Here is a 27569-nt window from a genome sequence, read left to right on the forward strand (position 1 = left end):
GTTTTCCCTGTGATAACCCCATTTATGTAACATAAAAACATCTCAAATTTAACAAGTTCACGATGGTTCTTTTATGTTATCCAAAATTTATCCTACCACTGACTCTCTTCCAAACACAGTTGCCAGATGAATGCTCCTTAACTATTATATCATTTAGTCTATGTCCCACTTCTGCTAAAATATTGCACTGGCTCTCCATTGCCCAGTAGAGTCCAAAGTTCCTAGCTTGGGACATATCCAACATAATTTTTTCTACTCTAACCAAATTGTGCTACCCTTTGCCCTCGAATGTGTCATGTTCTTGCCCAGGTTGGTCTCCCTGTCTGGAGTTTTTTCCCCCACCTACGCCTTTCTCATCTAACTCAGCCCAGTGGTCTCCGTTCTCTGAATTTCAGTAGCACCTCATATAACCCTCATTTTCAGCATCTTCTTAATATTATTGTTTTTTAATTTGCATGTACACATTTTTTTCAATCTTTGATGATGGGAAACTGGTGTATGCTTTTTTGTTTCTTGGGAACACACAATAAACGTTTAATGGTAATTTTGAAGCTGAAGTACTTGAAGTAAGCTGTAAGTGCTACTGCATTTAGAAAACGGGGAGATCAGGTTAGAATGGAGCAGTCAGCAAAGGTGTCATAGGGGTATTGGGACTTGATTTGGGTCTTCCTTTTAGGGCGGAGAAAGCATGGATGGCTTGATAGCCTCTGGAACCCACACTGTGTGATGGAGAGGAAAGAGGATATCAGTATGGTTGTTAAAAAAGACTCCCATTGACAAATGGTCCTTGTCAGTTACTCAAAGGCCTGCACTTGGCTTCCGCTTCTGTTTCTGTATTACAGCCATATGGCATTTGTGCAGTAATGCAGGATAGGTTGATTTGGGGAGATAAGATTGTTTGAATGACAGGTACCTCCTGGAACGATAGGTTTGCAGATCTCTGAGCAAAGACAGGATACCATAAAAGACTGGTTCAGAAAGATAAGTCTATTGGTAGAAAAGAGATGGGATCTTTGGAGAAGACCAATATCTAGTGAGGTTATGGGAGGCCTGACCTGAGTTGGAAAGTCAAAGAGGAAACTGATGTGTGACATTCCATAAGCCTATGCAGGAATAAAGGTTCAGGAAGCGAATGCGGACTCCAGGCAGTGCCAAAAGAAAAATGCAACAGCTATAGCTCCATTAGTATCATTGACAATGATGAGCACCTGAAGACATGGGTAGACACACTTGTGAGCTCAGTAAATGAGCAACAATATCTGCTCCGCTCATCACTTTTTTTTTGCTCCAAAATTCAGAATTTGGATTTGTGTTTTGGAATTACATGTTATATCACTGGATCTATCAGAGACATCTATGCAAATCTATTTAATAAAAGAATCCGGTATGGCAAAGGGGAAGGAGAAATAGCAAATTTTTCTCAATTTTCTACCATCTCTATGTCACCAGACAAAATCTTAGCCAGAGGCATTTCTGACGCCCTGACCAACTGACCCCTATGGAGACTTATGAGACCTTGGAGAACATTTATGTGGCAGTTTTATTGCAAATCAAAGCGAATTTCTGTCACTTTTGGCCTACATCAGCTCCTGCTGTCCTAGCCTTTTTCAAGAAACGTATTGTCAATATGAAAGCATCGCCTTTAGTGCAGTTTCGAATTTTTTTGCTTGAAATATTCTGCAGCAGGTTTTTCTGCAGAGTAGGGCATTCTGCCTGCAATGTGTCCAACACCAGTTTGCAAAGTCTTGTAGATTGTATCCTGAATACGTGCTGAATAAATATTTTTTTAAAGAATAAATAAAGACGCGAAAGATACTTTGAAGGTACATCAAAAGGATTTGGTGACTCACTGAATATGAGAAATTTGGAAGAGGAAAAGGAGCTAGTCATCACTACTGGACCTAAAATTTCTGACCTACCTGCTTCAAAAGACATTTTGGATTTGGAATCCCTAATATTTACAGTAGTGAAGATTCAGAATGAAAAGATTTTAAAAATCAGAGCAGCTCTAATATTTGCCTTGTGTCTCGTCTCTACCTAGGCAGCCACAAGTGCCTCACGGATCCTCAGGTTGTCTTCCTGCCTTCGATGTACTTCAGGGATCTTTCATTAGTAGTATTGGAACTCTCCTCTGGTTCTGTTGGTCCACCCAGTTTCTTGTTTATCCCAGTAGCACCGATTGGCCTTTGAGGCTCCCTCTCTGGCCTGGCTTTGGGAGGTCCAGTCAGTTCACACCCCTGATTGTGGAATCTGTATGAAACACCACCCTCTCGCTGGGGGCTTGAAGAGCAGGGACTCAATCTACCTTTTCCCCAAGCTCTTGGCAAATATTACCTTCTGGCCTATGTGATTGCTGACATTCTTTTTTTTTTTTTTTAAATGTATTTTTACTGATTTCAGAGAGGAAGGGAGAGGGAGAAACATCAATGATGAGAGAGAATCATTGATTGACTGCCTCCTGCATGCCTCACAGTGGAGATCAAGCCTGAAACCTGAGCATGTGCCCTGACTGGGAATGGAACCGTGACCTCCTGGTTCACAGGTCAACGCTCAACCACTGAGCCACCGCAGCCGGGCTGAAACTCTTTTATCATCCGTCAGAGTGTTACTCAGGAGCCCTGACTCACTAGCTAATTAATATACTCTCTGTAATCATAATAGTTAACCTTTTTTGGATAGTTGCTTTATGTCTCGGCATCTTTTACTTACCTGTCTTTACAACCTGGCAAACTAGGTATTACTACCCTCCTTTTTGCAGACCAATAAACTGAGTCTTAAGAGAGATAGGAAATATGTTAAGATTCTCGCATCTGAAATAGGGCAAAGCCATGCTCCAAGCTCAGGCTGCCTGGCCCATTGTTACCCTCTTTCCACTTCTCTGCTGCTGTGAGTCAGCAGGTGTCAGGTTATCTGTTTGCTAATCCACTACCACCCACGGTCACGTTGTGTAGTGGAAAGATCTCTGGGGCTGAGTCACAGGGTGGATTCTTTATACTGTTCTGTCTAAAGTGTGTGACCTCTGTATGCCTCGGCACGTCTGCAAAATGGGTATTAATTCCTTAAAGGAATATAAGGAAAGCAGAATAAGGAAATAGACATTAACTTTTTAAAAACTGTTCAGGAGTGACGTAAAGTATCTGCTAGTAGCCTTAAAAGGAATTTCAGACATAATAACTAGCTGAGCTTGGGCTGAAACTTGGCCTCCATAGGAAACAGTGAATTCCTCCTATTGCCTGCGGCCGGGCCAAGGTGAGCATTGCCATAGGCCATTTTCTTGGCAGCCTAGAGAGAACATTTTGCCTGTTTGACAATACTAATTGATTGAGAAGAAATAACAGCTTTGACTTGTTCACACTTAGCTCATTATGTTAAAGTCTGAATTTTTATCATTTACTCAGTGGCTTTGGTGTGACTTTGATTTTGCATTTTATCCATTTAGCCTTTGCATGTCCTTGAGGATTATTTGTCAGTGTCCTTACAAGGTCTTGACAGGTCACCCTTTCTCTTCGGGCAAAGAGATGCTTCACCTCAGACTTCTTTCTTTCCCAGATGCAGCAGGGCTGCCAGGAAGGGGATGATGGACCTTCTCTGCTGTGATTCTCATTCTCGATCGCATCTTGTGATCACAGCGGTGCAGGCAGGCTATTATTTGTTAGTTCCAACTGTGAGTGAGATAATAAATGTTTTTGGCAGAAGCCTTACTTAAGGGGGTGTGTATCAGAAAAGATTCAGGAGTGGCTGGTTACAAGTTTGATTATACTACAAACTGTGCTATTCATGGAGTTACTTTGGGAAATATTGCTGGTTGTAATTGACTGTCTAACTCGTGTGGTTTTTAAATACATACCCTGGTCTGAGGCAGTGTTAACTCCTGAGTCAGTCTGTCTCAAATCCTTTCCTAGCAATGTCATCACTAGCTGTGTGTTCCTGGGCAAGCTGATTAGCATTTCTTATCAAAGAATGGGGGTAAGAATAGCACCTACCTTCCAGGGCCTTAATTCAGATCCAATGATTGATGTATGTAAAGCCCTTAACAGTTCCTGACCTGCTTTAGACACTCGATGGGCACGTGCTACAATTATTGCAACCAGAATATGTTAGTTTGCTCCTTTCTTTTCATTGAGGTCTAATTGACATGTAAGTTTCAGGTATACAAGATGATTTGATAAATGTGTATATTGTGAAATGATCACCGCAATAAGTCTAGTTAATATCCATCACCACACATAGTTATAAAAATTTTTTTCTTGGGATGAGAACTTTTAAGATCTATTTTATTAGCAGCTTCCTAATATGCAATACTGTATTATTGACTGTAGTCACATGCTATATATTACATCCCCATGACTTATTCATTTTAAAACTGGAAATTTATACTTTTAAAATATACATATTTTTTTTATTGATTTCAGAGAGGGAGAGATAGAAACACCAATGATGACAGAGAATCATTGATTGGCTGCCTCTGGCATGCCCCACACTGGGGATCGAGCCTGTAACCTGGGCATGTACCCTGACTGGGAATCGAACCATGACCTCTTAGTACATTGGTTGATGCTCAACCTCTGAGCCACGCTGGCTGGGCAGGGAAACTTGTACTTTTTTATCTCCTTTACCCATTTCACCCACCCCTTACTTCCTTGCCTGTAGCAACCACCAATCTGTGGTGGTCAACCATCAATCTCCTTTGGAATTGGTGTTGTTTCTCATTTTCTGGACTACTTTTCAGTCACTAACATGCTCACTTTTTATAACTCTAGAATTACAAAAGGTCATTTTGTTAAAACTACCCTTGTATTCTTTTATCCTTGGGTTTTACCTTTTGAAATAAGAGTCCAGTTCAATCCTAAAATGTCCCTATGTAAACACAGTAGGGCCTAAGTGAATAGGCCCCAGTGGAATGTTCAGAACTTCACTGTCTCGTTGATCTGCATACACTCTAATCAGGGATAGATGCCCCCAGGAGTCCCTGCAACAGTGCCCCCACTGCCTCGGTATCATCATAGCATTTGTGCACTCGCCTTCCCCAGGAGGCCGTGAGCTCCTCCAGGGCAAGAGCCACATCTCCATCTCCATCCTCCTGGCTCATGTCAGGGTTTCTAGCCGTGGGCAAACTATGGCCTGAGGGCCGGATCCGGCCCCTTCGGCTGTTCTATCCGGCCCGCGGAGCCGAAAGAGCGGAGGGTTCTCTTGCTCTCCCCTCCGCTCCTTTACTTTGAATTTATATTAGTTCACACAAACACTCCATCCATGCTTTTGTTCCGGCCCTCCGGTCCAGTTTAAGAACCCATTGTGGCCCTCGAGTCAAAAAGTTTGCCCACCCCTGGCTTAGACGATGCATGTTGGGTAAATAAATGTGCATACGCACAGCCGGTGGGGCTCAGTGGTTGAGCATCAACCTATGAACCAGGAGGTCATGGTTCAATTCCCAGTCAGGGCACATGCCCAGGTTTTGGGCTTAATCCCCAATAAGGGGTGTGTAGGAGGCAGCCGATCAATGATTTCTCTCTCATTGATTTTTCTATCTCTCCCTCTTCCTTCCTCTCTGAAATTAATAAAGATTTTTTTTTTAAAGAAATGCACATACAATTTTTGCTTTACATTTTTATCCTTTCTAACATGTGAACAAATACAAAGTTGGAAAAACAACATTTCAGTTACATTAACTTGATCAATTATAAGGGAACAACAGCTACTGTGGTTAAGAACCATGAGACATATTTTGAGACTAGGAAGGGGAGATGGGAATAGACTGATGAATCTTCCAACAGTCGAAATGGTTGACTCTACTTATTCTATGGGATATCTCTGAAAAAATTTTGACTGCAATATTTTACATTTGCTAGAAAAAGTTGAACTGAATTGAACACATCATTGATTTTTAAGTGAGGAACAACCTTCAGACTAAGAAAAACAATTATGGTCCTTGAATTCAATTATTAATATACCATTGTAAATAGGTCCCCTCCCCAGAACATTCTTTCCATTTCTTTGAAGTTTTAGCATATGTTTTCATTTCTATAGCTAACACACAGAGAAAATGTATTGTTTCCTATTTGAATTCATATTTCCTATGAAGTCTGTTTTGACTTTGTTTTAATTTTTTATTTTTTTAATATATTTCTTTATTGATTTCAGAGAGGAAGGGAGAAGGAGAGAGAGATAGAAACGTCAATGATGAGAGAGAATCATTGATCGGCTGCCTCTTGCATGCCCCCCACTGGGGATTGAGCCTGCAACCCAGGCATTTGCCCTTGGCCGGAATCGAACCCGTGACCCTTGAGTCCACAGGCTGACACTCTGTCCACTGAGCCAAGCCGGCTAGGGCTTGATTTTGTTTTAAATTTGCTTGGATAATTTCCAGCCAGCTATACAAGATCATGGGATTTTGTTTAAAATTCCTATTGCTAGGCCCTGTCCCTAGAGACTGGGATTCAGCAGGTCAGAAGGGGACCCAAACGTGGGCATTTATTAAGTATTTTGAGGATTGTGACAAGCTGCTGGATATAGGGACAAACAGGGGACATTGTTCTAATTTAAGGTACATATGCTTCTAGAGTATTTTTTTGTTCTCTTTAGAAGTCAAGGGAAGGCTATTAAATTAAGAAAGGCTGCCTATAACCATAAGCCAAGCAAATTGCTCTAACTGCTCTGAGATGCAAAGCAAATAGTTTTGGGTGTGCTGTATAATTTGTCTGATACCTTCGCATTCTTTTAACTTGGGTTTTAGTCCAGGGGGAGAAACAATATTTTCCCATCCAGAAAAGCCAGTATAATCATGTTTGTATATACTGTAAGCTTCGTAAATATCTAACATTCCATTTTTGTACCATATTCTGGGCAAATTACCGGCCTCTGATCAATAAAACTTTGTGTTAAGTGTCTGTAAATAGAAACCAAAGAATGAAAGTTCCGATCAATGTTCAGCCAGAACTAATTATTTTAAATCTTCTGAAAAAAATATCAGAATTCCTGAGAATGTAGATGTCCTATTATTGGACCTGGCATACTTATTTCAATATATAAAACAAGTTACTTTCCATTATTATTCTTTTCTTTTGCTTCCAACAAAAGAAACGAAATATTTTATGTCTGACCACATCATTAGCCAAAGACACAGGGGAGGGATTACTATACTTTTATTTCATAATTCTAGTAAAATTTGTTCTTTTTCCCTTCTGTCTTTCACATGTGTGCACACACATGCACATGCGCACACACACAGAGTTTGCTATAAGGAATTCTAAAATGAAAACATGTTTACTCATCATGGTATAGTAAGTTGAATAATAATCTAAAGAAATTGATCCTTGTTGGTTATCATTGTGATATGTGATCCCACTTTTTCTGGATATTGTGTTTTTAAAAATCTGAATTACATGGATAATTGCCCATCTCAAAAAATGTAAGCATTAAGAGAAATCATATTAAAAGATACAGTCATCCAAATACCAGCCCCCAAGGCAAATATTTTTTTCCTTGTTGCACTTCCAATCAGCCGAGGGCATTATCATGAATGCCCATAGTTGTAGTTATGCTATAGATATATTATCATCTGCTTTTTGGTTGCATTGTCTTCATGTTGCCACATAGTTTTCTAATTGTTTTAAAAGTCTGTGTAATATTATATTGGGTGGTTATACCATTGTACTCTAGGACTTGCCAATATTCTTGAACATTCACATTATTTACAAAGTTAAAAAATGGAGTTTCATTGCTGACAAGACCTGTGCTTCAAATGAGCAAGAATGTATGTTTTGACCCTGGATCTAGCATATAAATCATCTGATTATATGGGCCATTTAAACAGATATCTTCTTCATGGAGCTAAAATATTTGCTATACATACCATATCTGTGCTGTGAGGTAGCATGTTCTTTGTAAATGGTATGGCACGTCATCCCAGATTCACTGGCTTTCTACTTGCACCGTATCTTCCTTATGAAATTTCAGTTTGTTTTCTCTAGTCATGTGGCCCAGAAGCCCGGAGCTGAATACTGGGATGTGAATGATTTGCTTAGGTGGATTCAGACCTTTGAGGTTCTCAGAGAGTATGGTTTCCTCATTCTTCCCCATAACCTCTCTAATTAGTTCAAGGAAATGGAACAAAGTTCTGAGTTTTGCTATGATGGCTACTTTAATTATTTGTTTTGTTTTAAAATATTAAATTTTTCCGTTTCCTTTTGAGGTCTCCTGGTTAGATTTGTACCCTAAACAAATGTTTCCTCTTTTCTGAAGTAACTAAGCGATTGATAACAGTTCATTAGGTTGATGTTCATATAAGAACATTTGCTCTGTACCCTAAAATTCTTGACCACCAATTACAAACAAAAATATTGTCTGAATTTTTTATACTAAATTTTATCACTTTACATGATATGGATTCCTTTCATTCTATCATGGTAGCACGAGGGTTACCAATAGAAGATGAGCTATCTGACTGACTTAAGCATGTCTTGAATTGACGTCATCATCAATTCAAGGGAATTTTGAAGGAAGGGAACTGGTATTTTGTCAAACAGACTATGTTAACCAAAGAGTTTCCCCATACAGTAAGACCACAAAACAGGAGGTAGTCTTTTGTTATTCAGGATATGATTAATATTGCCTCATCATTTAATTTTAGGACTTCAATTTCAAAGTTGCTTGCATCAGTTCAAGCCACTGAGGGTGCCTACTTTTTCTTTCTTTAGTTACTAAATATTTGGTAAATAATGAACTGAAAGAAGTCTACCGCGATATCTTTTTCTTTACCAAAACCTGCTAATGTTTTGTGTTAATTCTAGTCTTTTTTTCTTACGTACTTTTACATTTACATTTTTGTAATTGTTTTATATATCATTTGAATCAGATTTATTTCACTTAACATTACTTCATATTTTTTTCCTGTGTTTACACTCTTCATGTCAGTTGTAATTTTTGTACAACATTCCATCTTTCTGATATTCCATAATGTTCCTAAGTGTGTCCCCTATTACTAGGCATTTAGAATGCTTAATTGTCTATCAAGTACATGATGGTAATTGTTAAGACCCTAGTCCACACACCATGTTGATATTGCTTATGTAAGTCATTGAGGTGACCTGATCCTGGCATGATTTGTCTTTCTCAATCAGTGTTGTGCATTTTTTACTGAATTTCTTTCTTTTTTGTTTGGGGATGGGGGTCAGAGGAGAGGGGAGCAGGTTGTAAGCTACTTCATGGGTGTAACCCACTTCATTTTTGTCTTTCTTTCCTCAGTGGTGAAAGTGGTGCTGGAAAGACAGTGGCGGCTAAATACATCATGAGTTATGTCTCCAGAGTGTCTGGAGGAGGCCCCAAAGTCCAGGTAAGTTTGTGATGTAGCCCATTTTGAGACCCTGTCCTAGATGAAATGTAAGAGGCTCCATAACTGTCAGAATGGCAAAAATTTTGAAGTGTTTGAAACATTCTATTGGTAAAACAGCGGGGCATAGTCCCTCTCATACAGTCCTGGTAGGAGCATGAACTAGTATACACTGAGTGGTCAGATTATTATGATCTCTGGCATAATTATCTGGCCACTAAGTGTATATCCTATATTATACACTGTGGCATAATTATCTGGCCACTCAGTATATATCCTATATTATAAAAGGCTAATATGCAAATTGTCCCCTTAACCAGGAGTTTGACCAGCAGGCAGGCTGGCCAACTGCCCATGTCCCCTCCCCCTGGCCAGGCTGGCCGGACCCCACCCATGCACGAATTCATGCACTGGGCCTCATATATATATATATATATATATATATATATATATATATATATATGCATGCGCGCACACAAACACACACACACACACACACACACACACACACACACACACACACACTGAGTGGCCAGATTATTATGCGTTCAGAGATCATAATAATCTGGCCACTCAGTGTATGTACTTTTCTGGAGGGCATTTCAGCAAACTTTATCAAATCTACACGCATGTACCTTTTGATTCATTAATCCTGCTTAAGAGAATGTATCCTTTGGATGTGCTGAAATGTATGCAAAATGATACTTATATAAAGTTATTTGATGTGACATATTTTGTAAAAAGAGGCTTATGAAATTAATTTTTAAAATCTATTTTATTTAACCCAACATATCCAAAACATTATCATTTCAATATTAAAATATTGATGATATATTTTACACTCTTTTGGGGGCTAAATCGTTGGAATCCAATTTGTATTCAACATTTACAGCACATCTCAATTGGGACTAGCCATGTTGCAAATCAAAGCCACCTGTGGCTCATGGCTTCCAACTTGGACAGTGAGTGCAGCTCCAGAACCTAGATTGGCATGGTGCAGTCCACGTGCCTTTTTCCATTCATGTAGCCACACCCTCTCCCTAAAAGACTGATATGGAGACAGGAATCCAGGATGCTGGTTTGTGGGTGCTTACCACAAAATTCTACTGGACATCTTGAGAGTGGATGAATGGATGGATAGATAGGTGAATGGATGGAAACATGAATAAAGATTCTCAGTTAACACGTCAGTAATTAAAGAAGACAAGAGACAAGGAAAAGCCTTTCTTTTGTTCTATCCCTATGAGAAACTGAGTGTTGATAAGTAATGTAGGTGTGTCTGACTAGCAAACAGATATAAAGGATTAGGAAGATCCACATGTCAAATTTAATTTTACAATGGAAAGCAAGGTTTACATAAGTCCATCAGTTTTTTAAAGAAGACTAGTTGGATTGGAAGTGATATTTCTAAATTTTGAAACTTACCTCATAGAGGGACCACCCAGCACTTGCCTCTGGTGCCATCGCTAATGACATGTCCCTGGTCGATGTGATTCCAGGTCTTCCTCTTCTGAATGTTCAGGAGGGCACCAAAGGGGGCACTTGGGCTGTTACATAGTCAGTTAGTAGTTAGTGCCTTAATCCAGCCCCGTTTTCTCCAGACCATGACTTAGTGGCCAGACTGCAGACATTTCATGTTGACTTTTCTCTTCCTGTTTTCCTATGAGGACAATGAGGCAGAGCTCTTGGCTTGAAATTAGTCAGTAGCTACAGAGCACAAACCAAAGACTTGTTATTTCTGGAACATGTTTAACCATAGCATGTGAATAATTAGAAGTACAAGGAATGACTCACTTGTTGAAAGACCTCTCCAACATCAACTCCTGTCTACTTCTCTATCTTGCCCATGAGGTGTTTTGCACACTTTTCAGTCTGGTACCGAACGAGGGTGTTTGAAACCCAAATTCTTGCCCTCTGGTGGGCCAGGAATTGTTCTGTACAAGCCAGCGTCTGCCCTTGCTGCTCAAAACGTGGCTCCATGTTGGCAGAACCAGGGGCACCAGGGCACTGGTTAGAAATGCAGGCTCTCAGGTCCTGCCTCCCACCTACTAGACCCCCATCTGCATTTTAACAAGATCCGAACGTGAGTGCTGCATATGAAAGTTTGCACAAAACTGTGTCTACAGCCTTGCTTGAATAGGACAAACTGTTTCATTTTCCTTAAGGTCCCTGTCCCTCACAGTGAAGAGGGTGGAGATGGGGGTGCAACAGGCAGGGAGAGCAGTTGGGTAGAGAAGGGATAGGGATAGTCAAAAATCAGATCAGAGCAGCGAGGAGATGCCCCTTCCTTCTCCTCTCCTTCCTGCGGGGAGTCCTGGCATCCCAGGGCGTGCAGGGTAAAGCACAGCAGGTGTGGAAGCCCCAGCCAGGAATGTTTGGAGATCCTGATTCACTGGTGGGACCCTGGCTCCAGGACTCCTGCCTGAATCCAGGGATTTGGAAGACACAAACCCACTAACAGGTTGAAATCTGTCAAGAGGAAAGAGTAAATCCTCCTGAACCTGCAGGGACATGTGGACTTGAGGCCGCTCCCTGCTGCATCCAGAACCCAGGTCCTTAGGGAGCATTTGGCATTGCTCCGTGTGGTGGGTGTGTGTGCCTTCCTGACCCCTGGTCTGTTTGCTGTGACAGCACGTCAAGGACATCATCCTGCAATCCAACCCGCTGCTGGAGGCCTTCGGCAACGCCAAGACTGTCCGGAACAACAATTCCAGCCGATTTGTAAGTCTCTTCCCTGGTTCGGGAAATGCTGCCTGGCTGGTGGTGTGGATACTCCTGCTTTAAGTCCGGTGTCTCCAAGGAAACGGGAGCTTTCACATGTCATCAGGAGGCTGCCTTTTGCATCTTTTCTTCATTTTCTCTAGTGGCATGCTGTCAGGCTTCAATTTGCCCTTTAGCTGAAGTTATTTTTGAACCCGGGGAATATAAATCAGGTAATTTTTTAATACAGTTTTCAACTTGAGTTGCCTTCCTAAGGAAAATAGAAATTGGTGCTGGAGGAGTTTGCTTTGTGCCCTTGAGGAAAGAGGCCTTCTTTCCCAGACAAAGTAATAAGTAGGCTGGGTCCCAAAGCCTTTTTCTTTTCATTCATTCATTCATTCATTCATTTAGATTGATTTCAGAAAAGAAGAAGAAGAAGGAGGAGGAGAGAGAGAGAGAGAGAGAGAGAGAGAGAGAGAGAGAGCCATCAATGATAAGAGAGTCTCATTGATCAGCTGTCTCCTGCACACCCCCTACTGGGGATCGAGCCCACAAGGTGGGCTTGTGCCCTTACCAGGAATGGAACCGTGACCTCCTGGTTCATAGGTCAACGCTCAACCACTGAGCCACGCTGGTTGAGCCCAAAGCCTTCTTGCTTTGCTCTTGCTCATAGACTGGGTCTGTGGAAAATGAAGGGAACACACACTTTGATCCGGCACCTTGTAGAGAACCCTCCTTCTCTATGTCAGGCAGAGTGAGTTGACTGCCTCCCCCCTCATAGGTTGGTGAGTTTTATGTATTTCACGTAGCATAACAACACCCCAAAATGATCGGACTTAACCTGATAGATTGCCTCCTGACTAGCCCACTTACCCAAGGTAATGAAAATGTCAGCCGAGGGCATTATCATGAATGCCCATGAAAACGCTTTTCTGTCTGAATATCTCCTGAGAATTGGAAGGCTGGAAAGGATGAAAATAAATATATTCCCCTTGACAAAAAGCCACATTTCCAAAAAACTGAGTATTTGCCCAGTAGCTTTGATTTATGTAGATTTTGCATCTTAGCTCACAGACTATGTCTGGCAGGAAAGCAATGAAGGAGCTATCTTTGAGGCGGATGCTGGACCATTTTAAGATAAATAAGTGGGAATTCAGGAGAAAGATCTCTTTTTCACCCTTCTGTTTTGTAAGGAAGCTTCTATTTTTCCAAGAGAATTCTTATAAGCTCTCATGCAGTAATTGTTTGGTTCCCTGGTGATTTAAATCTGTCAGAATTGCCCTTATTTTCCTTGCTGTTCAATATTATTCAAACTATGTGTTGATCTGTCTTTTTTTTTTTTTTTTTTTCCCCTCATTGGCTGGGTCGGGTTATCTTGAAGAACTTTCTAGGTAATGCAATAGGAAAGAAGATGGGAATGCATTTCCACTTGACCTTTTTTTCCCTTTTAATCTCAATCTTCCTTGTAAAAATGGATTTGACCAAACTTAACTCTCTTGCTACCAGCCCCCCTCTTTTGCTCACTTAGCAGAAAATAATTAAATCAATAGTCCTCTTGATTTTTTTCCCAATAAAAATTATTCTTTATCCTGAGACAAGGATGATACATTGGTCAATTTTTGTAGAACAAGACAAAAATATCCAGCAATTTTTATTTTTCTGATTACAAAATAATGTCTTACGGCTCCGGAAAAAAGATGGGAAAGAGTATGGATGGGCACATTACACATAGAGTAACATCTAATGGGCATCAAAAGAGGTTCCCAGGAATAATGAGAGAAATATAAATTAAAACCATGTATCATTTTCTGTCTCTGAGGTGGGCAAGTATTAAGGAGATTGATACCAGAGAAAAGACACTATTGGTTGAAAGTGGACACATTTCTGCTGGAGAGCAACTTGACTATCTTTATCAAAATTGAAAATGTTCATTGTCTGTGACCCAACAATACTTTTAGGGCACAATATCTAAGTTCTCTGTTAATAATGACTTTTTAAAAAAGATATCCATAGTATATTGTTAAATTTTTAAAAAAGGTTAAAGAATAATGTTTGCAATATGGTCCAGTTTTCATTTTAAAATGCACGTTACATAAAACATTGTATAATTAAGAACAGGAGATCCAAGATGGCCATAAAGTAGGAGGGAGTTGCACTCACCTCCTCCCAGCACCACATCAAAATTACAACTAAATTATAGAACAATCAACCTGGATAACCATCTGAAGACGAGTTTAGTTGAACAGTCTTATAGCTAAAGATACACAGAAGAAACCACATTAGCATTTCTTAAAGGTTCCCCCAGGTCTTTCTAACAGTCCACCAAGGTTTGGAACCACTTCTAGAGAACTTGAGAGTTTGCCATTTACAATGTCTACCCTTCCTAGATGTGATGTCCTGTTTGGTTGCATTCCCACCCCCACTTGATGGAGGTTACATGGATGGGCACTGCATCCTTCCCTCCAGAACCAGCTGAAAGGAAAAGATGAGAAGATTGGCCACAATGGGACGCACAGGGGAGCTTGCTCAGCCAGCTTTTCTCAGGAACCACTGTAATTCGGATAGCAGTGGTCTGTGCTCCCTCTCTGTGTCTGATGCTTCTGGGTGCTTGTTTTGGGGAGGGGGTGAGAGGAGTCATCAGATGAAGACAAATAGTCCACTCGAGAGTAGCCTCCTTTTGTAGCCTTTCGGATACCTGGAATCGACAAGTGACTTCACAGGGACACAGCGGGTTCTGGGTGCTAGGGGCAGGAGGAAAAATATGCCATGTGCTTTTCTTGCCCTTAATGAGTTTACAGTTCTAGCACACACTTGCGGCCTGGCAGGATTCAGCCCTGAGATGGGTGGAATTCATCAGCATACACATTTTTAAAATATTACATGTGAATACAGTCAGGCCGGGCATGCTTTCCCATGTGACCCTAGGCCACACCATTCCTTAACACCCACATTCTCATCTCTTTCTTCATTTAAGTTTACTCTTCTAGACCTTTCTGAGGACTGGAGAGACGCTAAATTCTAATGAAAGAGGGGGGGGGGGAGTCATTTACTTAACAATCTGGGCACCTTTTCCAGCAAAATGCCAAGGTTTCATTCTCCTTTGTTCCCTCTTAGCAGTAATTTAAAAGGAAATATTAACCACAACAGTAACAAAAGTCTCCACACCCACACTAGCTGGAGAGGACCTTCTTTATAATCAAGTGTTTTTATTTTATATAAGAATTTTAGATTCTCCAAGGGTCAAAGGAATTGCTTTCGCTCAAAGTCAACAAGATGCCTTTCAGAGGGAAAACTTCCTTCTTCTTAGCGGCTGATAGAGTTCACTCTCCTTAGATCAAAGGGACCTTGGGATTTTCTGTCCCATTCTTTACAGCTTCTGGCTTAGCAAGCAAACCCCTACTCGGGAAAACGGGCAAGGAGTGTAACATGTCCTTATTTAGTTGGACTAGAATGGCAGATTCTCTTTCTCAATACAGAATTGTATGATTGGACAAGAGCATAGGCTATTGTCTGATTAAAGAAAAAAAAAAAGTCAGGAAATCTAGACCAGGACTGGGAATAATTCAGAATGTATCTAGCATTAATGAATTTCCTTGAATTATATACTGTATCTAACGCCTATTTGGAACATCATGTTTTTGTTCACTAACCATTGAAGGAAACTCCTAACTCTCTTGCAGGGAAAATACTTTGAAATCCAGTTCAGTCCAGGTGGGGAACCAGATGGTGGAAAGATCTCCAACTTCCTTCTGGAAAAATCTAGGGTGGTGATGAGGAACCCTGGAGAGCGGAGTTTTCACATATTTTACCAGGTTTTCCTTTATATTGTTTCTTTCCTACTTCCTTATTTCTTCTCCACATTTAGATTTGCTTGTTTCCTCTCAGTAATCAGGTTTAGACAATCTAGTCTGCAAGCCAAAGAGCATTTATCACAATAGTATGTGTAAGTCGGCATGCAGAGAATTGTCAGGACAAATGTCCCTAACCTCACAGGAGAGTAAGTTCTAGTCGGGGTGAGAAGACAAAGTTAAATAATCAAGAAAGTGTTGATAAAACTTCAAAACAAAAGCTTGGTTCTTTGCCAAATAGAAGTTCGTGTGGGGAGAATTGACTGGGATGGGAAGGGGAGGTCTATGAAGGGGGTGCAGGATGGCATGGATGGGAGGCTGTGCAGGCAGGTCTGGTGGCCTGGACAGGGCACTAGAGGTGTGAGCAAGCCCTCAACGAGTATGCAAGGGCAGAGTCTTCAAAAGGTGAACTGTTGGACGAAGGACTTGAAATAGGCTACGGATATTTTTTTTCCCATCACCATTTGTCCCCCCTTTACCCTCTCCTACTTCCCCCATTGGCTATGGATCTTTAATGTCAGGTCAAAAGGTTTAGACTTAGACACTCAGCAGCCGTGGAGACTTCGGGGCTAGAGCAGGTGGAGGATGCTTTTACATTGTGTTCCAGTCTTCGGCAATCATCTGACTCAGCTAGTTTTAAAAATGTTTTTAACTATTTTAAAAATATAATGATATGATAGACAATTTCGTTATGTGTGAGTTTATATACATTTCATCTATTGTGAATCCACATTAGATTTTCTTTTCTTTTTTAATAAATCTTTATTGTTCAGATTATTACAATTGTTCCTCTTTTTTCCCCCATAGCTCACCTCCACCCGGTTCCCACCCCACCCTCTGCCCTTACCACCCCCTACTGTCCTCATCCATAGGTGTACGATTTTTGTCCAGTCTTTACTGCACCCCCCACACCCCTTTCCCCCCGAGAATTGTCAGTCCACTCCCTTTCTATGCCCCTCATTCTATTATATTCACCAGTTTATTCTGTTCATCAGATTTTTTATTCACTTGATTTTTATTTTTATTTATTTATTTTTTAAATATATTTTATTGATTTTTTACAGAGAGGAAGGAAGAGTGATAGATAGTCAGAAACATCGATGAGAGAGAAACATCGATCAGCTGCCTCCTGCACACCTCCCACTGGGGATGTGCCCACAACCAAGTTACATGCCCTTGACCGGAATCGAACCTGGGACCTCTCAGTCCGCAGGCTGACGCTCTTCCACTGAGCCAAACCGGTTTTGGCTTCACTTGATTTTTAGATTCACTTGTTGATAGACATGTATTTGTTGTTCATAATTTTTATCTGTACCTTTTTCTTCTTCTTCCTCCTCTTAAAGAATACCTTTCAGCATTTCATATAATACTGGTTTGGTAGTGATGAACTCCTTTAGCTTTTTCTTGTCTGTGAAGCTCTTTATCTGCCCTTTAATTCTGAATGATAACTTTGCTGGGTAGAGTAATCTTGGTTGTAGGTTCTTGCTATTCATCACTTTGAATATTTCTTGCCACTCCTGTCTGGCCTGCATAGTTCCTGTTGAGAAATCAGCTGACAATCGTATGGATGCTCCCTTGTAGGTAACTAACTATTTTTCTCTTGCTGCTTTTAATATTCTCTCTTTGTCTTTTGCTCTTGGCATTTTAATTATGAAGTGTCTTGGTGTGGTCCTCTTTGGATTCCTTTTGTTTGGGGTTCTGTGTGCTTCCCGGACTTGTAAGTCTATTTCTTTCACCAGGTGGGGGAAGTTTTCTTCAAATACGTTTTCAGTGTCTTGCTCTCTCTTCTGGCACCCCCATAATTCTGATGTTGGTACACCTGAAGTTGTCCCAGAGGCTCCTTACACTATCTTCATATTTTTGGATTCTTTTTTCTTTTTGCTTTTCCGGTTGGGTGTTTTTTGCTCCTTTGTATTTCATATCTTTGACTTGATTCTTGAGATCCTCTAGTCTGCTGTTGGATCCCTGTATATTATTTTTTATTTCAGTCAGTGTATGCTTAATTTCTAGTTGGTCCTTTTTCATATCCTCAAGGGTCTCACTAAATTTATTGGCCTTTTCTAGGAAATTCTTGAAAAACCTTATAACCATGGTTTTGAACTCTATATCTAGTAGTTTGCTTTCCTTCATTTCTTTCATTTGTGACCTGTTTCTTTGTCTCCGCAGTTTGGCTGCTTCCCTGAGTTGATAGAGTGGCTTTGTGTGCTAGGTGTCCTATAGGGTCCAGTGGCTCAGCCTCCCCAGTTACCTGAAGTGGACACTCTTGGTGCACCCCTTTGTGGGCTGTGTGCACAGTCTTGTTGTAGTTAAGCCTTGATTGTTGTTGGTATCACTGGGAGGAATTGACCTCCAGGCCAATTGGCTGTGAGGATCAGCTGTGTCTACGCTGGGAGAACTTCTGTGCTGGAGACACCCTTATGAGGCAAGACTTGCTTCAATGGGGCTTTGGTGCTCACTGAGTCTGCCCCCTGAGTGTGTCCCTTATTGATCTGAGGAATTGTAATCCGGATGGTCCTACTCTGACCCCTGGGTACACTGGCTCTTGGATCTCCAAGGAGGTGCAAATTTAGCCTCTGCCTGAGGCCACCCAGCAGGAGCTATGGAGAGATCTGCAGATTCCTCTTCTTTGTTTGGGGTTTGGAGGTGCCCAGATGAGTCCCAGCTCTGAAGCAATGCAAGCTGCTGTGGGGCTTGGGCCTTCTTTTGGATATTCTGGGTCTCTCTGATTCAGCTGCAGTTTGTTAGGTAAGTTTAGATTTCAAAGGACCAGGCCATTCATATGCAAAAGCTTCTGCACACAGCTTGGATGGGGCGGAGTCTCAGGGCGGAGCAAACAGCAATGGCTTCCCGTCAGCCCTGCCCTAAGAGGCCCCTGGGTCTCAGTGTCCCTTGGTAATCACTGCAAGCACCTCTGGGAGAAAGCTGTCCTCGAGTTCCACCCACTGCCAGACAGTCCAGTTTCTCCCCGTATGAGTCTGGGTCCCCAGAGTCTCGCCCGGACCTGGAGTTCAGAGCAGTCGGGAGCTTGTGTCTCCCTCCAGCTTGAAAAAGTCAGCCGCGTACTCAGTTGGCAGCCCTCTCGGCGTGCGCGAGCCTCCGTACCTCTGCCTTTACTTCCGCAGCTCCTCTGAGTCTCAGTGTGCTATTCTCTTCCCTTCTAGTTGTAGAATTTCCACTCAGCCAGCCTTCCTGTGGTTCTGGATGACGTCTGTTTTGTCTTTTAGTTGTAGTTTTGAAGTGCTTGTGAGGCAGCAAGTTCAGGTGTTTACCTATGCCACCATCTTGGTTTCCTCCACATTAGATTTTCTTTGAAGAAAGGCCTGCGACTGTTTTTTGTTTTGTTTTGGTTTTTTTGCTCCAGTTTAAAGACCACTGGATTGGAGGGAAGTTAAACTGTGTTGGTAGCTCGAATTCAGTCTTATCAATTACATAGATGTCTTAGACCAAGCATGTCAAACTCACAGCCCACAGGCCACATGCCTCGTTTATTTGGCCTGTGTTAGCATTTGAGTTTGACATGCTTGCCTTAGACCAGTGGTCGGCAAACTCATTAGTCAGCAGAGCCAAATATCAACAGTACAACGATTGAAATTTCTTTTGAGAGCCAAATTTTTTTAACTTAAACTTCTTCTAACGCCACTTCTTCAAAATAGACTCGCCCAGGCCATGGTATTTTGTGGAAGAGCCACACTCTAGGGGCCAAAGAGCCGCATGTGGCTCGCAAGCCGCAGTTTGCCGACCACGGCCTTAGACGGTGGCAAGCAATTCTTCCAGTTAGTTTGTTGGTTAAAAGAATACATAAATGACCAAAAGCTTTTGTGCCTTCAGTAATGCTTTTAATTGTATTAATCAAAGCAACATGTACAGATGATTGAAAAATAATTTTGTATAGCACACACATAGTATATTATTTACTAAGCACTAGAGCGAAGTTCATAATTGTTTTCAGGATCCCTTTCAATAAATGCTGGCCCCATTCCCCGTGCCTCTCTCCCCCCTTTTCCCCCCCGCCCCCAGAAATCCTCTGCCCACAGGTTGGATACCAGCAGACTTGGGGCTGTGGAAGTGGTGAGCTTAGGGGAAGATGGAGGTAAAGATTCTGACATGAAGTTAAAGCTGTGAATAGATGAGACTCCCGTGGAGTGAGTGTGGAGAGAAAAACCTTGTCTCTACAAGACTGGGGGCCTGCAGAGGAGACGGTCTGCAGATTGAGCAGGCACTGGGGAGCAGGGGGTTAGTCAGGGGAGGAAAGCCAGGAACCTGTAGTGTCACGGAAGCCAGGGGAAGCTCGGGAGTGAGCTTCAGGATCAAATGCCCAGAGCTCTTGTGGATAAAGGATGGAGCAGGGGTCTAGGGACCAAGAAAGGGCTGTTGGACTTTGCCACTGGAAGTAGCGTCAGGAGTCATTTCATCAGAATGGCGAGGGGAGAGGCCAGAGTGCAGGTGGTTAAGTCGTGATGAGAAGTAGAGTCTGCAGCTTGAAGTTTACAGAGTCAATGAAATGCTTCTAAAGAAGGCAAAGAGCACATGTTTGTAGATAGAAGAGAGTTGGGGTCCGGGGGCGGGGGTGAAAATGCAAGTGAGAGGGGCTGGTCATGTGGGTGGGGAGAAGACAGGAAGAGTAAGGAAAGTTTTTTCTCAGACAAAAGAAAAGGAAAAACAGAAGGGAAAGATAGGAAGAGGGTGGTACAAAAAGATTTCGAAGAGACTAGGAAGAAAACTAAGGGAAGCTGATGTCATGGGTGACCTAGGACTTCTCAGCAATGGAGATGAGGTTCCCTGTTTTGGGGATGTGCTGCTGAGTTGACATGAGGAACTTGACCGCAGTGGAGAAGTGTGGAGAGGAACTGTCTCTATATTCCTAAGTCCCATTGGGTTGGAGCCAGCAGGGAGCTTGCCTGGGCTGTGTGCATCTCTTCCTTCCATGACGTTTTCTTAATAGTTTGACATCAGTCAGGGGAGGAGTATTTACACCATGGAAACCGGCAGACACTACAAATCCATTTTCTCCCCAAGAGTTGATGGTTAAATATTTGTAGCACAGCACTGGTGGGAGCCCTTTAAAAGGGTCTTGCTCAGACCTAAGGCAGATACCAGAGGTGGAACAAAAAGCCTGGGACAATCATTTGCTTCAGGGGTTTCAGAATGCCAGAGTGTGGTCCTTCGGTGGCTTTTTAATATGCACCCTGCAGTGAAAGCATGGAGGGGCCAGCTGCGTTCTAGAAAGCCACAGGCCAGTTGAGCAGGAATGGAGTGGAGTGATTATAACCTGACTTGGTTTCCACTCGGGATCTCACCTTGGAAGCACTGCAGTCCACTCCCGGTACTGGACAAGGGGAGCTGCTCAGGTCTTGCAGGTCTGATCAGACAGTTAAGGACCAGTATGTGCAGAGATGACCTTGGGCTATCACCAGTAGAGCAGAAATCCTGAAGCCCCGTCATATTTTGGAGGTGAGGACCACCGGTCATTTCAGAAAGCAGGGCTAGAGAGTCCCATCGCCCTTGTTCAGGGCGGAGGCAGCAGGAACCGTGAGGTGCCTTGGACTATTTTGAGGGCCACATCACACCCGCTCTACTTTCTCTTGTTCCAGCTCATCGAGGGCGCCTCTGCCGACCAGAAGCAGAGCCTGGGCATCACCAGCATGGACTATTACTACTACCTGAGCCTCTCGGGGTCCTACAAGGTGGATGACATTGATGACAAGCGGGAGTTTCAGGAAACTCTGGTAAGTGCTGGTGCGGGGCCAGGCGGGATCTGCTCGCAGGCAGGGCGTTGCCGCTGGTAGAAAGGGCAGTAAAGGTTAGCAAAGCCAAGAGCAGCATGAAATTTCCACCTCCTTCTGCTGTAAGCAGTCCATTTCGTAAAACACGTTTAAGCACCCTTCAATAGCCACCTGCCCAGCTGCCAGAGGACCGCTTAATGATTTGAGATGGGTAATAAAAAAGGAGAGTGAATGTGCCCTGGCCGGTGGTTAGAGCGTTGTCCCGCACACCGAAGGGTGGGGGGTTCAGTTCCTGCTCAAGGACATGTAACTGGGTTGCAGGTTCCATCCCCAGTCCAGGCACATGTTGGAGGCAGCCAATCCATGTGTCTCTCACATTGATGTGTGTGTGTGTGTCTCCCTTTCACTCTCTCTGAAAATCAACGGAAAAAATATCCTCAGTGAGGATTAACAAGCAAACAAACAAAAATAGTGCATGCATCCCCACAGGAGTTCTGATTAGCAGGTAAGGACTGTTGTGCATAATACATTTACCACACCTATTTACTGACAGCTCGCACAATTGCGCTGCTTCCTTAGAAAGGCAAAGCAGAGCGCTCTTAGGACCCCAATCAGGTTAGAGTCCCAGTGGTCGGCAAACTCATTAGTCAACAGAGCCAAATATCAACAGTACAACGATTGAAATTTGAGAGCCATATTTTTTAAACTTAAACTTCTTCTAACACCACTTCTTCAAAATAGACTTGCCCAGGCCGTGGTATTTTGTGGAAGAGCCACACTCAAGGGGCCAAAGAGCCGCATGTGGCTCGCGAGCTGCAGTTTGCCGACCAAGGGGTTTAGACTGTTTATTAGAACACCTTCAGGCTTTTCCCCACCCACTTTCTCCTCACTCTGTACGTACAGGTCAGAGAGCTCTTCACACGGTGTGCATGTTATAGTACAAAGGGCCACATCCTCCGGGGAAACGACTTAACAAGTCGTTAGACCTTTCTGGGCTGGTCACCTGTTTAACCTCAAAGAAATGCATCGCTACTGTCCTTTGCGTCAGCTACCAGCCTGGCCCAACCTCAGCCCAGAGCCAGAGCCCAGTGGGAGACCCTGCAGGGCATTTGGAGGTGCAGCTTGAAGAAAGCTGGTGTTTCTTGAAGGGCAGGATGTTTTTCCAGGGGCCAGGACATGAGGGGACATCAAGAGGCCCTGAGGCTCCAAAGGAGCTGGCTGGAGCAATGCAGATAAGGGGCCTGAATTGGTCCTAGAGTACATTTCCTTTGGGATATGGCTATCAAAGACTCAAGCCTTTCAGCTGCTTTTATTCGATAGTATAGACCTCAGAAATAAGACTTCTCTGATGCTGTTATTATTTGAATTCCTGGAGATTTTTAACCGAGATCTTTTGCAAATTCAATCTATTCTCAGTCCTCCCAGTGACGGAAAGGCCTCTGCGTCTATTTGGAGTAGCTGGACACGGGCACCAGTGCCCTAGAGGGAGAGGCATGGCACCAGGATCACACCAAGGGATGCAGACAGACTTGTTGACTGTGCCCAGCTACTGGAGGGTTGCATGCTCTATTCAAGGACACAACTGCCTCTCCAGCATGATGTTCGAGACTTGAGAGAGATGTGAGAGAGTGCATTGGTCAGGGATAATGTCTGACTGGGACTTCCAGCTGCCGTCACTAGCTAAGCCACATATCACTGCACCCCCCAATCAAAGAGTGGGCTCCTGTGTTGCGTGCTTATAAGGTTGGTGACCAGCCCATGTGGGTAATTTCTCTTCCCGCTTCCAGCATGCGATGAACGTGATCGGGATCTTCGCGGAGGAGCAGACGCTGGTGCTGCAGATCGTGGCAGGCGTGCTCCACCTGGGAAACATCAGCTTCAAAGAAGTCGGCAACTATGCCGCAGTGGAGAGTGAAGAGTGTGAGTAGCCGTGGCACACAGTTGTTGAACAAGGGGAAGCCATTGTTTAGCTCCATCAGAAGTAACCCACCGCTTTCCTTTGCTTAGATCTCAACTGGGGTATTTTGGGAAGAGATGAGAAGTCTCGCGCGTCCTGCTGTGGCAGAACAAAAGGGCCTGTGAGTGTCCAGGCCTCTTCTGCGCCCCTGCCCATCTCCTCCCGCCCTTCTCCTCCCGCCTCCCACATTAACTGTACCAGAGTCACACCCAGAGACCATTCGTGAATTAGTTTCACTTTATCATTAACCTTGGGGAAGTCTGGCAGAATCTCACCTCTAGGTTTAAAAGTAAAGCGATACTTTAATGAGGATTAGGGTAATAGCTGAATAACTCAGAAGATTTGTCCCCTCATAAAAACCTTTTCTATCACTGATCTTTAGGGTCTACATTCACCTAAAGGTCACGAAGAGCAAGTGATTGGATATATGTAAATATGGAAAGGTCACAGGTTCTGTTTGCCCCATGGGTTGGATTAGATTGGATGTCTGAAAATGAAAAGAAAAAGAAAAAAGGACATTGACTATTGTGTTGATATTGGTAATGGTCACTTTTAATGGTCACCTCTGTAGTAATGAGAGCCTGAGGACCTGAATGGCCATTTTTACTCTTTGAGAAGGAATCAAGTCCTTCCTGCGTGGCACAGGCCCCTACAGTCACTAGGGCATGTGACTAACTGTAGCCTCTTGGGCATCAGACAACTTTCCATCCTTTAACCACCCAGGAAGACATTTCTCCCTTTCTCAGCATTCTTCAAGGGTGATAAATTTAGATGCTTAGTAATAAATAGTATCCCACTCATTGCTGACAATGCAGCAAGGCTATTTCCATTCCAAATAAGGTTCTTTTTATATTTTTGTTTTCTTTTGTGATAAAAAGGGAAGCTCTGCTAACTTCTGATGTCTGTCTGATAAAGAGCAAGATGAATTATGTTTACCCGGGGAAGGAACGGGGTGGAAAACAATAAATAGGGTGTCTACAGAGTCTAGAAACACAGCCTAACAATAATAATAATAACTATGTTTCTAGACTTTGTGGACATTGCCCCTTCACATTTAACAAATGCATGGAGTGTGCAGGGAGCTCATTAACACTTGGCCTCTTAACATTGACAGTTTTGGTGTCTGTGAAAGTCTTCCCTTTGTGGATAGTACAGTCCTTGACTGCCCCTTTATGCTGGAGAACAAAGTCATGACTCCGGCACAGCTAGCATTTCCCCATATGCCTGAGCCAAGAAGTAGCCTCTTCAGCCAACTTCGTGAGGCCCAGGATTGGCAGCTGCCTGTGGAATGCCCTGTTTGGTGGAGGTGGAGTGATGGGATCGGGAAAGGCTGTGTTGGAAACCAAGGAAGTCCAACAAAGAAATGTGCCCTCCTTCCAATAATTTGTTTTCTGTTCAGTTGGCAAGACCTTAGCATGGTTCAGATGGGTGCCCTGTTAAAGCTTCCCAGACCACCACCACCCTCATCTCCCCCCCGTGCAATCAACTTGTTCCCTTCCCCAGAGGTTTCCAGTCTCTCGTATTCCATTCAGGGGACATGTGTTCCAAAGCAACTACACTCACCCACTCATTTTTCTCACTTTGTGCATCAGTGGGAACATAGAACATAATCTGCAGTTGCCTTTTCACTTAACATTATATTGTGAAGGTTATTTTATATCAACTCACTGAGGAGCTTCATCCTTTTCTGTAGCTGCATAGCATTCCATTGCTTGGCTGTATTTTAATTTAGTGAACTAGTCATCTGTTGATGGACGTTAGGGTAGTTTTGGATCTGCTGCTTTTACAATAATGAAAGAACACTACTAAAATGAATAACCTGGTTTGTGGTGTCTTTCCGATATTTGAGTATATCAGTGGAATAAATTTGTAGAGGGAAGTGCTTAGCCCATGTTTTGATAAGGGAAGAAAGCAGACTTGCTCTAGCTATTGTAGCGGGGGAAATGGTAAGATTTCCATCAGAGCTAAAGCAAAATAGCCATTAATAACAACAAGTTGTATTGTTACGTTACCTTAGACTAAGGGAGCTATAGAATTTCCTGAGTCAAACCTTTACATTGCTGAGAAGTCAAACAAACCTCAACTTGGGCACATGTGTACCTGTCGTTATCAATAGCGTAAGATGGTGTTGTGGAAACAGGTCTTACTCAAAAGATATTAAATCCAAATTAACCTAAGAATTTTATTGAAGGAAAATAATCTATAATAATAAAAAGGTAATATGCTAATTAGACTGGACATCATTCCGGACATCCTTCCTGACAAAGCCGGGGCCGGAGGGAAGCCAGCCAGGGTCCTGGGTGCGTGGGGGTGGCCAGTGGAGGGAAGGAGCCCGGGTCCCAGGTGCCGAAGGGAAGCCAGTGCTGGCAGCTGGGGGAAGGAAGGCCTTCGCTTGCACGAGTTTTTGTGCATCGGGCCTCTAGTATGACATAAACAACAATGGGGAGTACAAGTGACCATGCCTCTCCTTGGCCCTGTTAACTGTTTGTTTTTTATATTTTATGGGTTTCAGAGAGGAAGGGAGAGGGAGAGAAAGATAGAAACATCAATGATAAGAGAGAATCATTGTTCGGCAGCCTTCTGCATGCCCCCTATTGGGAACTGAGCCAACAACCCGGGCATGTGCCCTGACTGGGAATCAAACCATGACCTCCTGGTTCATAGGTCGACCCTCAACAACTGAGCCACACTGGCCGGACTAATATTTATTTTAACAAAACTTTTTTACCTTGCTGTTTCTTTTAAACTTGTAAAATGGAATTTTGTTTTGCTGCATCTTGTCAGTTTCTCTATCTTCTCTACACTTCATATGTAAAAGAAAAAATTAAATATGACTTTTTAATGCACTAATAGAAATCTGTCTTCATTATCAAAATGTGCTGAAACATTATTTTCTAGCAGGTTCTTTTATGTTCTACATCATTCCGATTAACTATACCAGAGTTACATCAGCATTTTTAAATGAATCAATGCCCGCTCCCTCCTCTCCTTCCCCAAGCCTCGGTGCTGCTCCTATGCAGCCCTGATGCAGCCACCCTCCCAGCTACCTCATGGAAATTCACAGCCTGAAGGAAGTCAGTATGAGCAGCCCTGTAATTTCAGCACCAGGGCAGCCACTGAAGAAAATGCGAGGTCATAAAAGGTTATACTTGAAAAACATGGCATGGATTTTTTTCAAGGCCAGTACTGGATTTCCTTTCTAGACTTCTTAGCTGTTTCCCTCAGCTTTTGGCTCTGAATCTTGGCCAGATTCCATGCCCTGTTTTTCAAGTGCCTGCGGTCAAACACTTGTGCCCTCCTCTACAGAAGAGGTGTGAGCCATGGAAGTACGTAGGGCATGTTTCCTTTACGATCTTGTCTGTCTGTTTGATCTCAAGGACCAAGAACTACTTCTCTTTTGTGACATTTCTTTAGCTATGGTCATAAAGATAATGGGATAAACTTTTTCACCAAATATTTGAACTGTGTCCCCATGTTAGCATGGTTATAGGCTTGGCAGGAGCTCATATTTACAAAACCAACAAAGTGAGGCTAATGGTTTGTTGTATCAAACTACTCACTGTGTCGTTGCCATGAAGCGTGAGGGTCCTGGTGAATTTACTATAAAACATTGACTACCAGTATGTCAAGTGAAATACACATGTACCTGACTATCTGCCTGGTGACAGTGGTGACAATCAACATTGTAGCTTCCCTTAGTGAACCTCTTTTATACGTCAGACTCTTTGGTAAATGGCTCTTGATTCTCACAACAATCCTACTTGTGTCTAATCTGATTTACGGGGATCTGATGTTTTTGCTCTGTACAAAGGTAAGTTTTTGTTTAGTGGAAGACACATGCAGGTTCCTAAACATACATGTGAACATCAAAACTAAACTAAAAAAGGGTGGGAGGAGGATAAAGAAGGTAAAGATTATCATATCGATGGTGATGGAGAGAGACTAGACTTTGAGTGATGAGCACACAATGTAGTATACAAGTGAGGTATTATGGAATCGTACACTTGAAACTAATG

At 42.8% G+C, this 27569-nt stretch overlaps 1 protein-coding gene across 2 annotated transcripts in view; it reads left to right on the forward strand.

Moving 5' to 3' along the window:
* The window catches only part of MYO1E (myosin IE), a 200838-nt gene that overhangs the window by 100634 nt on the left and 72635 nt on the right, over positions 1 to 27569 (forward strand). For both annotated transcript variants that reach the window (XR_013959252.1, XM_080645678.1), the window contains exons 5-9: positions 9241 to 9328; positions 11957 to 12046; positions 15706 to 15837; positions 21465 to 21599; positions 23384 to 23516. Coding sequence is in view for 1 of the 2 variants with exons in the window: in XM_080645678.1 (XP_080501804.1) it covers positions 9241 to 9328; positions 11957 to 12046; positions 15706 to 15837; positions 21465 to 21599; positions 23384 to 23516 (578 nt within the window). In the remaining variant the exon portion in view is untranslated. The remainder of the gene's footprint in view (positions 1 to 9240; positions 9329 to 11956; positions 12047 to 15705; positions 15838 to 21464; positions 21600 to 23383; positions 23517 to 27569) is intronic.

Source organism: Plecotus auritus (assembly GCF_963455305.1).
Source record: "Plecotus auritus genome assembly, chromosome: 1".
NCBI lineage: Eukaryota > Metazoa > Chordata > Mammalia > Chiroptera > Vespertilionidae > Plecotus > Plecotus auritus.